This window comes from Cucurbita pepo, chromosome LG06, assembly GCF_002806865.2.
Source record: "Cucurbita pepo subsp. pepo cultivar mu-cu-16 chromosome LG06, ASM280686v2, whole genome shotgun sequence".
NCBI classification, from domain to species: domain Eukaryota; kingdom Viridiplantae; phylum Streptophyta; class Magnoliopsida; order Cucurbitales; family Cucurbitaceae; genus Cucurbita; species Cucurbita pepo.
This window is the reverse complement of record NC_036643.1, coordinates 2,638,226-2,652,930: the sequence shown is the minus strand read 5'-3', so window position 1 is coordinate 2,652,930 and position 14,705 is coordinate 2,638,226. Positions and strand designations below refer to the sequence as shown.

At 37.9% G+C, this 14,705-nt stretch overlaps 3 protein-coding genes across 5 annotated transcripts; all 3 read left to right on the top strand.

The window, feature by feature from the left end:
- The first annotated feature begins 1,152 nt into the window (after positions 1 to 1,152).
- LOC111797568 (argininosuccinate lyase, chloroplastic-like) lies at positions 1,153 to 5,671 on the top strand. The gene is made up of 6 exons (XM_023680614.1): positions 1,153 to 1,585; positions 1,893 to 2,273; positions 3,355 to 3,503; positions 4,267 to 4,558; positions 4,755 to 4,919; positions 5,181 to 5,671. Exons 1-6 carry the CDS (start codon positions 1,253 to 1,255, stop codon positions 5,430 to 5,432), a joined length of 1,572 nt encoding a protein of 523 aa, XP_023536382.1. The 5' UTR covers positions 1,153 to 1,252; the 3' UTR covers positions 5,433 to 5,671.
- A 487-nt stretch (positions 5,672 to 6,158) lies between these two features.
- Positions 6,159 to 8,528, top strand: LOC111797386 (dnaJ homolog subfamily C member 14-like). Of its 3 annotated transcripts, XM_023680371.1 has the most exons (3): positions 6,159 to 7,358; positions 7,556 to 7,649; positions 8,243 to 8,528. In XM_023680371.1, the coding sequence occupies exon 1, from the start codon at positions 6,236 to 6,238 to the stop codon at positions 7,211 to 7,213; it is 978 nt and encodes a 325-aa protein (XP_023536139.1). In that variant the 5' UTR covers positions 6,159 to 6,235; the 3' UTR covers positions 7,214 to 7,358; positions 7,556 to 7,649; positions 8,243 to 8,528. The 3 variants fall into 3 exon arrangements, with proteins under 3 accessions (XP_023536139.1, XP_023536140.1, XP_023536138.1); XM_023680372.1 differs by lacking the exon at positions 7,556 to 7,649; XM_023680370.1 differs by having other exon boundaries at positions 6,159 to 7,649; positions 8,243 to 8,499.
- A 2,647-nt stretch (positions 8,529 to 11,175) lies between these two features.
- On the top strand, positions 11,176 to 12,395 carry LOC111797310 (AT-hook motif nuclear-localized protein 17-like). The gene has a single exon (XM_023680288.1). The coding sequence runs from the start codon at positions 11,312 to 11,314 to the stop codon at positions 12,170 to 12,172; it is 861 nt and encodes a 286-aa protein (XP_023536056.1). The 5' UTR covers positions 11,176 to 11,311; the 3' UTR covers positions 12,173 to 12,395.
- Positions 12,396 to 14,705: the final 2,310 nt, after the last annotated feature.

Here is a 14,705-nt window from a genome sequence, read left to right as displayed (position 1 = left end):
TCTGTTATTAAAATTTTTTCTTTTAATTAATTTAAAAACAATAATAATAACAAATAAATTAAATAATAAATAATAAAACTGATCTAACTGTTTCAGTTGTCTTTGTTGAAACATGTTTGTTTCTTTGTTAAATCACTTCACTTAGATATATATGCTCCCGTTCAATAAAATCGTGTGTATCGATTCTATTAATTGTAGTGACGTGATATTAATGAAAATGAGTATATTCTACAATAATATTTAAACACGACCCCTCTTTGTAACAGCTTAAGCTCATTGCTAGTTGATATTGTCCGTTTTGACCCGTTACGTATTGCCCGTCAGCCTCATGATTTTAAAATACGTCTACTAAGGGGAGATTTCTACACCCTTATGAGAATGTTTCATTATTCTCTCCAATCGAGGTTTTCCCACCTTTATAGGAATGTTTCGTTATTTTTTCCAACTAAAGTTTCCACACCTTTGTAGAATGTTTCGTTCTTCTCTTCAACCAATATGAAATTAAAAAAAATTAAAAAGATTATTTTTGCCTTTCTTATCTTTCATATATATATATATATATATATATATCATTGGTTTGTTGCTTATTTCTTAACATTTTTAAATAAAGGGATAATAATATTTCGTAACTTTTAACTGAAAAATTTGAATAATCGTAGTTGAAAATATTAATAACTAAATAATGTTATTATATATTTATTAATTGATTATTTGGTGCATTATGACGACACTCACTCTCGTGACACATCATGTATCGAAGCAAAAATAGAATGTAAATATTAATATTATCCCTTTAATATTTTCTTAATATACATATTTTCATTTAAGAAAATTATTTCATACATTTATAATAAAGCTATTTTTAAAATATATTTATTTAATAGGTAATATTTTCATCGTATTACAAATTTTATTCTAAATAGTCAGCACATTTAGTTGTTCGTAAATATAAACTCATTATATTTATTTGTCGGTGTTATTATATGTATCATTTTTACACAACACATTAAAAAAAAAATGTAATATTACTTCGCATGAAATTAAAAAAATTATAAAAAAAATAAATTATAAAACATATTTGATTTTTTAGAATTAAGTTTTTTAGAAAGCCAAAAATATATTTTAACCAAGAAAAAAGGGGTTTTCAAGGAGGGTTTAAATATATCAGGCAATCCTCAAAATATCACGACACTATACAGCTTGAACTAGCCGTCGACTCGCCGTCAGTCGTCAGATTCTCCGGCTGCCGAAGATGGATTGCTTGACCTCCTACTTTTTACCCGCCACATTAGCCTTCTCTAAGTCCTCCGTTTCAGCTTCTAAGCTGCCATTTTTCGCCGCCGCTCGTGGAGCCTTGCCGGTGTTTGGTGTTCTCAGAGCCTCTCGTACCGCCGATGCGCCGCTGTCCGTCGACGATTCGCCGGAAAACCGCGATGATAAGGAGGTTAAACTTTGGGGCGGTCGTTTCGAGGAGAGCGTTACCGATGCGGTTGAGCGATTTACCGAATCGATCTCCTACGATAAGCAGCTTTACAAGCACGATATCAGAGGGAGTCGAGCTCATGCTTCAATGCTAGCTAGTCAGGTTCTTTTGATTCCTCTATTTCTTTGACTAAATACAATCGAATTTGTTAAATATCATTGCATTTCGTTCAACTTCACTAACAATCTTGCAGAATAATAGAAATGAATTCGTTTCGCCATTGTGAGGGGGTTTTATCTTGTAGTTTCTTTCCTGAGAAGTGTAATTGAGCGTATACATTGATTTAAGATTGCGGATAACATTTAAACTCCTTAGCATAATCGTAGTTTACCAGTTGGCTAGTTGGTTGAATTTGTTCGTGAATATTTTCCTTTTTGTGTCTTTAAAGATTGGAAACTTATTACTTTAGGGATTGATGAGTGTTGCTGAAAGGGACAGTATCATTGAAGGTTTGGATGAAATTGAGAGGCGAATTGAAAGTGGTGATTTTGTTTGGAGAACGGATAGGGAGGATGTTCATATGAACATTGAGGCTGCCTTGATTGATATGATTGGTGAACCTGCGAAGAAGCTACATACAGCTCGAAGCCGCAACGATCAAGTTCTAACTGATTTTCGATTGTGGTGCCGGGATGCAATTGATGCTATATTAGATGCTATTAGGTACCTTCAAGTTTCCATGGTAACTCTGGCATTGAAGAACGAGGGATTAATCGTTCCGGGCTATACTCATTTACAAAGAGCGCAACCGGTTCTACTTCAGCATCTTCTCTTAGCCTTTGTTGAGCAGGTAAGCTTCTTCTGGTACAGTTCCTCTGCCTTCCTTTACCGCAGCCTAAGAGCTTGTTTTCAACTAATCAGTATAAGCAGTAGACAACATGTACATGCATGAATATTTTTCATTCCTTGCAATGGATGCTAGCAGTAGCACTATGCTGCTACTTGACGGGATTATGTAACTACTTGATGGGATTATGTAACTGTTCAAGCCCGCCGTTAGCACATATTGTCCTCTTTGTTGGGCTTTCCCTCAAGGTTTTTAAAACGTGTCTGCTAGGAAGATGTTTCCACACCCTTATAAGAAATGCTTCATTCCCCTCTCCATCCGATGTGAGATTTCACAATCCACTACCATTGGGGGTCCAGCGTCCTCGTTGACTCACCTCCCAGTGTTTGGCTCTGATACCATTTGTAATAGTCTAGTCCACCGCTAGCAGATATTGTCCTTTTTGGGCTCTCTTATGGGCTTCCTCTCAAGGTTTTTAAAACGTGTCGGCTAGAAAGAGGTTTTCACACCCTTAAAAGGAATGCTTCGTTCCTCTCTCCAACCGATGTGGGATCTCACAATCAACCCCCTCTAGGGGCCCCAACGTCCTCGCTGACACACCTCCCGGTGTCTGGATTTGATACCATTTGTAATAGCCCAAGCCCACCACTAGCAGATATTGTCCTCTTTGGCTTTCCTTTATTTATAGCTTCATTTTTTAGTCGGAAACGGACATTTTTGTTAAATAAAAGAACTATAGCTTATATAATATTCACACATAGGTATTGTCATTCTATATATCATTTTTTAGAAAGCCATGGGAGCTTGTGCAACCTCAAGTGTACATTGAAAACATTAGGATTTATATGTTGATCCTTTGCTATTGGACAAATCAATGGTGGTTATCTGATCTCACTTTGATTGATTTTTTCCTTTTCGAATGATCAGTTTACAAATGAATCAATAGTTTATCGTTAAATTTGCACTACAATCAACCTTGATCATGGTTTCCTAAATAAAATGAGGTTATAAGCAGTTTTTTACTTCTCTCTCTCAACTTAAAATTTCTAGAGGTCTTGATCGTTGTAAAATCATTGTTTTATAGCTTGAAAGAGATGCTGGTCGTTTGTCGGATTGCAGAGTTAGGCTAAATCTTTGCCCGCTAGGTGCATGTGCGCTGGCTGGCACTGGCCTTCCTATTGATCGTTTTATGACTGCTGAGGCTTTAGGGTTCACCGCTCCCTTGAGAAATAGGTATTAAGCTTCACTAAAAAGATCATCTTCTTGTGTGTGTGTGTGAGTTTATATCAGCGTGCCAAATTTACGATCGTTGGCACGTGAATGTATGTATGTATGCATATACTCTTTTGTCTCCTTCACTTTAATAAATAATTTAAGCCATAAATTTAAGCCATAAAACTCCGTTGGAATGTCTACTGCTAGCAGATATTGTCATCTCCTTAGCATACGTGTTTTAAAGCCGTGAGGCTAACGGCCATACGTAAGGGGCCGAAGCGGAACAATATCTACCAGAGGTGTGCTTGGACCTTTACAAATGGTATCAGAGCCAGACACCGGACGGTGTGCGAGCAAGGACACTGGGCCCCCAAGGGGGGTGGATTATGAGATCCCACATTGATTAGAGAGGGGAACGAAGCATTTCTTATAAAGGTGTGGAGACCTCTCCCTAGCATGTTTTAAAACCTTGAGGGAAAACCCAAAGAGGACAATATCTGCTAACGGTGGGCTTGAGCTGTTATAGGAGAGGGGAATGAAGCATTTCTTATAAGGGTGTGGAAACCTCTCCCTAGCAAACACGTTTTAAAACCTTGAGGGGAAGTCCAAAGAGGACGATATCTGCTAGGGGTGGGCTTGAGTGGTTATAGAATGAACCAACTTCCATGTGGCCAATGAACTTTAGTTGATTCTGCTTCCACTGTCTATAAGGAGTTTAAATTACTTTTCTTTTCGTATCTAGTTGTATCATATCAGTAGTGATTGTTCTTTATCTTTACAGTATCGATGCAGTTTCAGATCGAGATTTTGCCTTGGAATTTCTTTCTGCCAATGCCATCACCGCCATCCATCTTTCAAGGCTAGGAGAAGAATGGGTGCTGTGGGCTTCCGAAGAGTTCGGATTCATAACACCCAATGATTCTGTTTCAACTGGAAGTAGCATAATGCCTCAGAAGAAAAATCCCGATCCGATGGAACTTGTTCGTGGGAAGTCGGCTAGAGTCATCGGAGACTTGGTCACCACTCTCACTTTATGCAAAGGTCTGCCTTTGGCCTACAATCGTGATTTGCAGGTAAATCTTTACACATTTTGTTTTGACCATTTGTAGCATGTATGAGAAAGGGTTGACACTTCCAAGGTGAATGCTGTTGAGCCTTACACGACAGGAGTGTGTTTTTGTTGTTTAGGCAATTTTAGTTCCCTGGTGAATGCTTCATTTTACTGTATGCCATTTTCTTTGTCATAAAAAACGTTTCGATATTGAACAGGAAGACAAGGAACCTGTATTCGACAGCGTAAAAACAATATTGGGGATGCTCGAAGTGTCAGCTGAGTTTGCTCAGAATATTTCGTTCAATCGGGAGAGAATCGAAAAGGCTTTACCTGCTGGTTATCTCGACGCCACAACACTTGCCGATTACCTCGTGAAGAAGGTAACTAGTCCCTATTGGTTTTCCTCAAAACGTAGTTCTTGCAATAACTATATCGAAAGCAGCATCGAGTCGTCTGTTATCGTAATGAGTAGCATATTTATATTAGCCAAACGACGACCTCATTTCAATACTTCTAAGGTCATCGAGGCCTCCATTGTTGAATGCTTTATTGTGTAGAATCGAATCTGATACATTCAATGACATTTCAATCCGACTATCAGTCCCCTTAATGATGCTTCTATTTGTCTCTCTCTTTTGAAGGGAATACCTTTCAGAACAGGCCATGATATAGTTGGAAAGTCTGTTGCCTTGTGTGTCACAAAAAGTTGCTGCCTCCAGGACTTGAGTCTGGATGAGCTAAGAAGCATAAGTCCAGTATTTGAAGAGGACGTTTATGAGTTTCTCGGGGCCGAGAACGCGATTAATAAATTTTGTTCGTATGGTTCCACAGGAGCTGCCTGTGTTGCTACTCAAATGGAATACTGGGTTAATAAACTCCAAATCAATCTGTAGATCTGGTTTGCAAGCCATCTGGAAATGGCTGTTTTCAAGTCCAAGATCCTGCAGTGCAAGCATTCTGGGGCCACAGGTACGAGTTCTAGGCAGAGTATGATGGATAACTGTGGGTTGAAATTAGGATATATTAAGGTATTTTATATGAATGTTTATTGTCGAATTTTGTATCTCTTAACTAATCGTTGATGGTTGGATTACTCTCAAAACGTTAAATAAACTTTAGTTATGACCTTCATCCCTCAAAGTTTTTAGAACGTGTATGTTAGGGAGAAGTTTTCACATCATTATAAGGAATGTTTCGGTCTTCTCTCCAACCGATGTGGGATCTCACAATCCACCCTCCTTGGGGGCCAATGTCCTCGCGTGACCGTTCAAACACATCACTGACAAATATTGTATGCTTTAGTCCGATCCGTTAGCTTTACTGTTTTAAAATATGCCTACTAGTGAGAGGTTTCGACATTTTTTAAGGAATGCGTTTCTGGTATTAAAATGTATATTGAGAGCTAAAAAAAGCAAATGAAGAAACAAAAATTAACTAGTTAGGTCATGAAATTCATGCTAAAGAACGTGCTAGTTAGGGCAAAAGAGTCTTTTCAGTGGTTCCATTTGACGATAGTTTTCCAAAATTTGAAAGAACGTGCTAGTTTTCCAAATTGCGAAAGAACGTGCTAGTTTTCCAAATTGCGAAAGAACGTGCTAGTTTTGCAATCGGAAGCACGCTTATCGTATTTGATTTTTGTTTTTTTTCGGTTCCCTAACAGACCCGCCAATTTCGGGAAGAATCGGAGGAAAATTTGATGGAAAATTCCAACAAGGTTGAAGCAGAACGCTTGCTTGGAATCGCTGAGAAACTCTTGCACAACCGTGATTTCACAGGCTCCAAAGATTTCGCCATCTTAGCTCAAGAAACAGAGCCTCTTTTGGTTGGCTCCGATCAGATCTTAGCGGTTGCGGATGTGTTATTGGCATCGGAGAAGCGAATCAACAACCACAATGATTGGTATTCGATTCTTCAGGTTGAACGGCAATCTGATGATTCGGATCTCATCAAGAGGCAGTATCGGAGACTCGCGTTACTTCTACATCACGACAAGAACAAATTTCCTTACGCTGATCAAGCTTTCAAGCTGGTTGCAGATTCGTGGGCTGTATTGTCCGACCACTCGAAGAAATCACTTTATGATAATGAGCTCAGTCTCTCTGCTAAGATCGATTTGTCCCAGCAGAACAAATTTCCGGTGCGCCGAAGCCAACGATCCAGTTGGAAGAAAGAGCACGAGTTTGAGAGTAACGATGGCGCCAAGGCCGATCAATCTCCAAATCAGCGGGTGAAATTATCGAGTTTCTGGACCGCTTGCCCTTACTGTTATGTGTTATTGGAGTATCCTAGGGTTTATGAGGGTTGCTGTTTGCGGTGTCAGAATTGCAAGAGGGCATTTCAGGCGGTGTTGCTTCCGTCTCTTCCGCCGCTCGTTCAGGGCCAGGAAGCCTACTATTGCTGCTGGGGTTTCTTTCCGATGGGGTTTGCCGCTCAAATTCCCGAGAAAGGTGGGAAGGGTGGCGAAACAGCTGCACCTGCGACAGCGTTCCCCAATTGGATGCCCCCAATATTCTCCAACAAGCCGCAAGAAACTAGTGGGAATGGAGAAACTGCGGCGGCGGAGGAGACGGTGACAGGTAGTGAAAGAGCGGCGGCGGTTGCTAGGACTCCGATTGTGAGTGACACTGGCACAGGGAAGAGGGGCAGGCCGCGGAAACCGCCGACTGCAGCCTAAGTTATTGTAAATTTTTTCGAGAATTATGATAATATTTATGGAGCCGATTGGAAATGCCTGATTCTCTCGTTGTTGTAGTCTTTATATTGAGCGGTTGTATTCAGACGAGTTAGAACAAAGACGGCGGAAGCTGGGGAAACCTGAGGTAACATTTGGTGCAATGTTGAGCTTACTGTTTTCTTTGTTGATTTTAGGCTTCGGTTGTAGAAACTAGATGGGTAGTTCCTGATTTTCCTCTGCATGTTCATATGTAATACGTAACTTTATTCAAACCACCAATGATAATTTGGAGTTCTTTATCCAACCCCATTTGAGGCTGCCACTGCCAACCACTTTCTGCAGGTTGCTATGAACACATCACAGTTCACGCCTATCATCTCATGAACTGAATTATGGATTCGAAATGGGAGTTGCCCATTTCACAGTTAATAGTTCTGTAAGTGGCTAGGTTCCTTTAATCCTGGTTTCTTCTTGAACTAAGCACCAACTATCGAACCATTTCGCAGTTAATAGTTCAGTGCCCGAGGGGGGTGAATTGTGAGATCTCACGTTGGTTGGGGAGGGGAACGAAACATTCTTTATAAGGGTGTGGAAACCTCTTCCTAACAGATGCATTTTAAAAACATTGAGGGAAACCCAGAAGAGAAAGCCCAAAGAGGACAATATCTGCTAGCGGTGAGCTTGGGCTATTACAAATGGTATTAGAGCCAGACACTGAACGGTGTGTCAGCGAGCACGTTGGGCCCCAAAAGGGGTGGATTGTGAGATCCCACATCGGTTGGGGAGGAGAACCAACTATTCTTTATAAGAGTATGAAAACCTCTCCCTAGCAAACGTGTTTTAAAATTTTTGAGGGGAAGCCCGAAAGGGAAAGCCCCAAGAGAACAATTTCTACTAGCGGTGGACTTGGGCTTGGTCTTCCTTCCCTTTGCAGATTAATTTGCACAAAAAGGTGGACTTCGAGCAAATTGTTGTTGTGAAAAGTCAGTTATTAATCAATTTGTTTGTTTCTTGATCTTGTTCACATAGCTGCTTAAGCGTTGCTCTTCTTCTATCCGTCGTCAGCATCGACCTAGTACAATTGGCTATGGCGAAGTTCTTCCCTCCAATCAATGCTGGATTTCTGTTCGACTTCAGTCGGTAAGCAGATCAAAACTACACGTCTTATGTAATGTATCTATCAGCTTTATGACTTATAAATTAATGTGTTGAGACTGAATCTCAACCTGACTTGCTACTGTTGGTTTTCATAGTTATTGGACCTATCCATGCTTTTTTTTGCAATCTGGTTATGGGCCATAGTTGCTTTTGGTTATACCCTCTGCCCCTTTATAATCTCTTATTCAAGTGGGATGGGGATGCGGATCTGGAAAAATAAAATTTCCCTTACTACTTTGAAGTATATATTCCCTTCATCAGTATACATTAGATAAATTATTCTATTCTGTGAGATCTTCACTCTGTTTATAGATGAAGGAAAGTTTGTAATGCCGTAACACTTATAATTTCTCGAGGAACGACCTTATTTGAACAGGATCTGTACTATAAGTTGTACATCTGTCTCGAGTTTTAAAACTATGAATTTCTCATGAAACATATAAAATGGTTCTTGCCGAGTGTCACACTTGGCGATACGATTGTGTCCTCGAGAAAGTCATCGAGGATGATGATTAGATTAAGTGGGGGAGAGTGCATGGTTGTCCCGTGGCTTGGCCAGAATGCAGTAAATTCTGGCTTATTTGGTTGATTTCTGACTGATAGGTAGATTTTAACCTGATGGATAACACTATTGTGCTGGGTGTTCTATAAGATAGTGTAAAGTTTATAAGACATGGTTGACTCGGCATCGTGAATCCTCGTGATTTCGATATCGCCAAGAGCATGGATGGAGAAAGTTAGAATGATATGCAACTTCCATGTCGATCATAGATTTTTGTTTTGAGATCTTATCCTCGAAAACTTAGCTTATTTTCCTATATGTACACCTCTTGTATCTTCTTCTATTCCGCTCTATCATATCGCTATTCCGAACCCGATAGGAACAAACTCATTTGTGGCCAACTTGATTGATTTGTCTCTGATGGGTTGATTTCAACTGCAAGTTCTACTGTTGGATTCTTTGTTTGTATTTGGCAGATGATCAAGGGAAGGAAAATATGGCCTTTGCTTTTCTAGGTTGGTTTGCTTTCTCAACCCACTTTTGTTCAAAGAGATGTCCTTCTCTTGCCTCTCTTCTTAGCCACTTGACAACTTGAAGGAGAAAAAAAGAAACACTTGGATTCATACCATCCTATTTTGACCCGTCGCTGTTTTGGGTATTGACGAACGGTTCATAGCTAACGAAACTAGACTCGACTCGACCAAACCGAAAACACAGATTACACAATCTCGAACTTTGATAACGATTCTTTTGGGGATCCCGACGTTTTGGTTTCTTCAAGTTACATGAATTTAGACTTGAAGTTGCAAATGTGTTGTTTCTATACGAAATTCTTGAGAAAAAAGTAGGCTCAGCCTGAAAGTGAAGTGGGGAAAGATGATGACTTTGGAAGCTAAGCTAAGCAATCATGTCATGTTATTTCAAATCCTTATTGCCTTCCAAAATTTCAAATCTTACACTTCATCATTATCATTCCACCCTTCCACATGGGTTTGGCAGAGGCCAAAATTGATGGGTGTGGGTCTCTCTTTTTCTTTCCTTTTTTTTGTTTAACGTTCTTAAGTTCAAGCTGAAAATCCATGCGTGTATCGGGCGTGAATCGGGATAGATAAAGGGTAGAATTCTTGGATTTTGTGAAAAAACTGTCAAATATCTTACGTTTTCTTTTATAAATCATCAACTTTCATTCATCAGCATACTCGTTCAACCTTGACGGGGGAATAACATTTGCTCATAAACTATAGGTGCGAGGTGTTTGGAGGTGAGCTAAAGTGGAATGACGGAAATTAAATGACCTGAAAAGTTGGGTAAGATTTGGGGCGAGCGGTGGGCTACATTACATATATATATATATATATATATATATATATTCATTTTTTTATGATGCCCTTTATATGTAAGGACAAACTCTAAGGGGAGCTTTCTTTCCCTTTTTCCTTTTTCCCTTTATTCAATCCATTTGCATAAAGAGAAAGAAGAATCTCACGAATTCAATGAACTATATAAACCAGAGAAATTACCAATTACTATTTCCTTTGGGATATATGACTCAAAAATTTAAAATATGAAAAATATTTAAGAATGAAAATAAAAAATTCTAATTTTTTAAAAACAAATTTATTAAATTATAAATTTAATTAGTAAATTTCTAAGCCGTTCTCGCTCAGTTAGATTATATATTTTCAACATTTCGTAACATACATAGATAAAAAAAAAAGTGAAATGATGCACGTCTTATATATATATATATATCTATATATATTCTATTTTTTATTATTTAATATATCTATAAAAATTTTAAAAAAATATATAAGTACGTCAAACCTATAAACAACAAAACCAAAAATTGAAAGTTTAATAATAAAACATTTAATAATTAATCATATAATCCAATGGAAAAAGATGGCAGAAAGTAATAAATTAAAGAATGGCATCAAAAGTTTATGGTCCCAAATGTGTAGAGAGAGAGAGAGAAGTGGAGATCAAATCTTCCATTTATAGAAATAGTACTACAGATGTCGTCTTCCTCATTACACCTTTTTTCTCTCTCTATTATTTCTTTTATTAAATAATTAATTCTAATTTTAAACCTTTCTTTTCTATATTAATAACTATTTTTTTAATTATATTATATACTACCTTGCAACCTTTCTAAAATTATAGAAATTAAAAATTATGTGAATTATTAAATCAAATTTAAAATATATTAGGTTCTAAGAGTTTGTAATAAAAAAAAATAAAATGCAAATATCTTAAATATTTTCTTTTATTTTTTTCCCGGAAGATTCTACATACCCTTTCTCTTTCCCATTATTATTATAATATTTATATTTATATTTGTTATTTAAAAAAAATGAAAAAGAAAAGGAAAAAACATGCAGAGAATGCTTCTTTACGCAATCTAAATCGAGAGAGAGAGCGGAAGTCCGTCCTCCAACATGTTCCCAAAGCCCCACCACCAACCACCGTCCCATTCTCATCCCTTTCCTCGCTCCTTCCCCGTCGCCGCAACTCCGCCGCCGCGCGGTTCTCCCTCCGCCGTCGATGAGGCTTCCGCGGCCGGCCCTTCGCCTCTCACTCACGCCATGTTCCCCAAAGAATCGGCATCCGCCGGCGACGGAGCTTCCATAGAAGTCGTCCGCCGCCCCCGAGGTCGTCCGCCGGGGTCCAAAAACAAGCCGAAGCCGGCGGCCGTTGTCGTCGCCGGCCGCGACGCTGAGCCGGCGATGAGTCCTTATGTACTTGAAGTTCCCGGTGGTAGCGATATTGTCGAGGCTGTTGCCCGATATTGCCGCCGCCGAAACACAGGGCTTTGTGTTCTCAACGCTTATGGAAACATCGCTGACGTCACTCTCCGGCAGCCGCCTTCGTCTCCTGTGGCGACCGTCACTTTCCGTGGACGATTCGATATCCTTTCCGTCTGCGCTACTTTCGTTCCTCAAACGACGTCGTTTCCTATACCTAACGGATTCACCATCACGCTAGCGGGACCACAGGGCCAGATCTTCGGCGGCTTGGTCGCCGGATCTTTAATCAGCGCCGGAACCGTCTATGTAATCGCCGCCTCATTCAACAATCCGTCGTATCAGCGGCTGCCATCGGAGGACGAGGTCAAGAAATTAACCTTCAGCGACGTGGAAGAAGACCACTCTCCGATCTCCGGCAACAAAGACAGCGAAAGCACCGCCGCTACCGAAACCTGCGGTCTTCTCCCGATGTACAGCACTCACTCATCATCGGACGTAATATGGACGCCGGCCGCCAGACAAGCGGGTCCGCCGCACCACCGCCAGTACTAATTAGTTCGATTTCCGTTTCCAATTCGTTTACCAAAATCAATTTGTGAAGTTTTCTTAGGTTTGAATTAGGGTTTCCTCTTTTGATTTTTGTTGCGTTAAATTTCTGAGTATTTAGGGTTTAGTCCTCGAAGATTATAGAAATTCCGAAAGCGACCCTCGAAAACCCTTTGAAATTTGAACCGCCTTAAGAATATGATCAACACCAAAATTTTCTTTTTATTCATCTTAATATCGCGTGTTGGAACTTAATTTCCCTTTCTGAAATTCGTTCATTCATCCATTATTTATTTATTTTATTAATCTTTATGAACAAAAGTTGCAGCTTTTCCTAGATTAACACGACTCTCCACAATAACATGATATTGTCTACTTTGAGTGTAAGCTCTCGAGGCTTTCCTTTGTGCTTCCCCGCTCCATTGAGTGTAAGCTCCCGAGGCTTTCCTTTGTGCTTCCCCGCTCCAAAAGGCTTCATTACTAATGGAGTCAGGATTATTTGATTATAAACTTAGGATTAGGATCATTCTCTAAATCTGTGGGAGTTCTGTCTCTCACTCTCTCNAAAGGCTTCATTACCAATGGAGTCAGGATTATTTGATTATAAACTTATGATCATTCTCTAAATCTGTGGGAGTTCTGTCTCTCACTCTCTCCAATTTTTATTATTTATTATTTAAAAAATTGTCTAGGGTTATTTAAATCACAATTTAATTCTCAACTAATGTAATTGATGTAAAAGCTTACTATGATTAAGATTTAATATTTTTATAGGATTAGATTAAATTTCTTTATAAATTATGAAGGAAGAATAAAAAAGAAATAAAAGCTTACTAAGATTAAATATTTTTATAGGTTATTGTATTTTTTATTTAATTCTAAGAATTTTATAACCAGATGTTGTGAGATCTCTTATCGGTTGAAAAAGAGAACGAAATAACATTACATTTCTTATAAGAGGGAAAAATTTTCTGTAGACACGTTTTAAAACTGTAAAGTGAATGACGATATGTTATGAGTTAAAGTAGATAATATCTGTTAGTAGTGAGTTTGACCGGTTACAAATGTATAAAAGTCAGACATGGAGTGGTGTGTTAACGAGGACACTGAGTCGTGAGAGAGAGTGGAGAGTAAGATCTCATGTCGATTAGAGAGGAGAAAGAGATTGCGTTTTGGAGAGATTATGAGGGGTAAAGAAGGAAATTTGAACCCTTTTTTGGTTTATCCTTTTGGGTGAACTTAGTTATTTCTTTTATTTATTTATTTATTTATTTGATGAGGGAGTGTTTGGGAATGCATTAATTTGTGTGTCCGGAAAGGATCAGAATATGGAAGAGATAGGTGTAGGGTTGTGGGAGGCACACCCTAATAATAATCCAAACCTTATCTCTCTCTCTCTCTCTCTCTCTCTCTCTCTCTCTCCCATTACATTCCCACATTTACTTCTTTTTCTTTTCTTTTTTATCCTCTTTCANTTTTAACTAAATAAATTATCGACCCAAAAGAGTCAAAAGTTCAAATTTTCAACTTAGATATGAACGAATAAAATAATAATAAATTATCGCTAAAAACGTCAAACTTTCAAATCTTCAACTTTATCTAAACTAGAATTTTTGTTTTGATGTCATTTTAAAAATGGAAGGACTGTTAGGTTGAATGGCACGGTGGGTCACAACCTCATGTATTTACTGATGTGTATAATGAAAATTACATGGTAAGAAACCATGGAATCATAGATTTGGGAAGATTCTTCTTAGTTTATAGCAACAAATAAATCAGTAGATTATCTTACTTATAAACAGATATAATCTATTTTACGTTTAACAAATGAATTTGAGTTTTGGACAAAGAAAAAAAAAGTCCGAAGTAAAATTTTGTTATCCGTCTGCAATGAATGGAAATCTTATGGTCACCATCGTTCCAACTTGCCTCCAAAAGGTCAATAGTTCTCATCAAAAGCTTTGGAATAATATAGAAAAATGGGTAAAGCACAAGTTGACAATAAACATTTGAATTTTGAATCCTCATTATTATTTTTTTAAAATTTATTTCAATATTTAAAATCTCAATTTTATCTCAATAAATTAATGTTAGAGGAAAACTATGCTGAAAGATTATAACTTATACATTTAAAATTAAAAGAAAATGTAATTTTACAAATTCATAGATAGATATTAAATAAGTAGAACAACTCGTATTGTTTTTTCTTTAAATAATAACCAAAAAATATTTATCCATTTAATTAATTAATTAATTAATTAATTAAAAGGGTAAATAGGGGCTTTATAGGGTCCGCTGCCCCTAACGCGATGGGGATCTCTTACCAATCTGACAAAGATTCTTCTGAGATGAGATGGGACAAATAAGCATTTTTCTATCTCTCTCTCTCTAAATATATTTTTATATTTTTATATTTTTAATAAAAAATAGTTAATATTCAAATTAAATGATTTAAAAATAAAAATTAAGCCATGGTTTGTTTATAATTAATGATTTATATAATTTAATTTAAATGTGACAATTACTCAACCTTTTTATT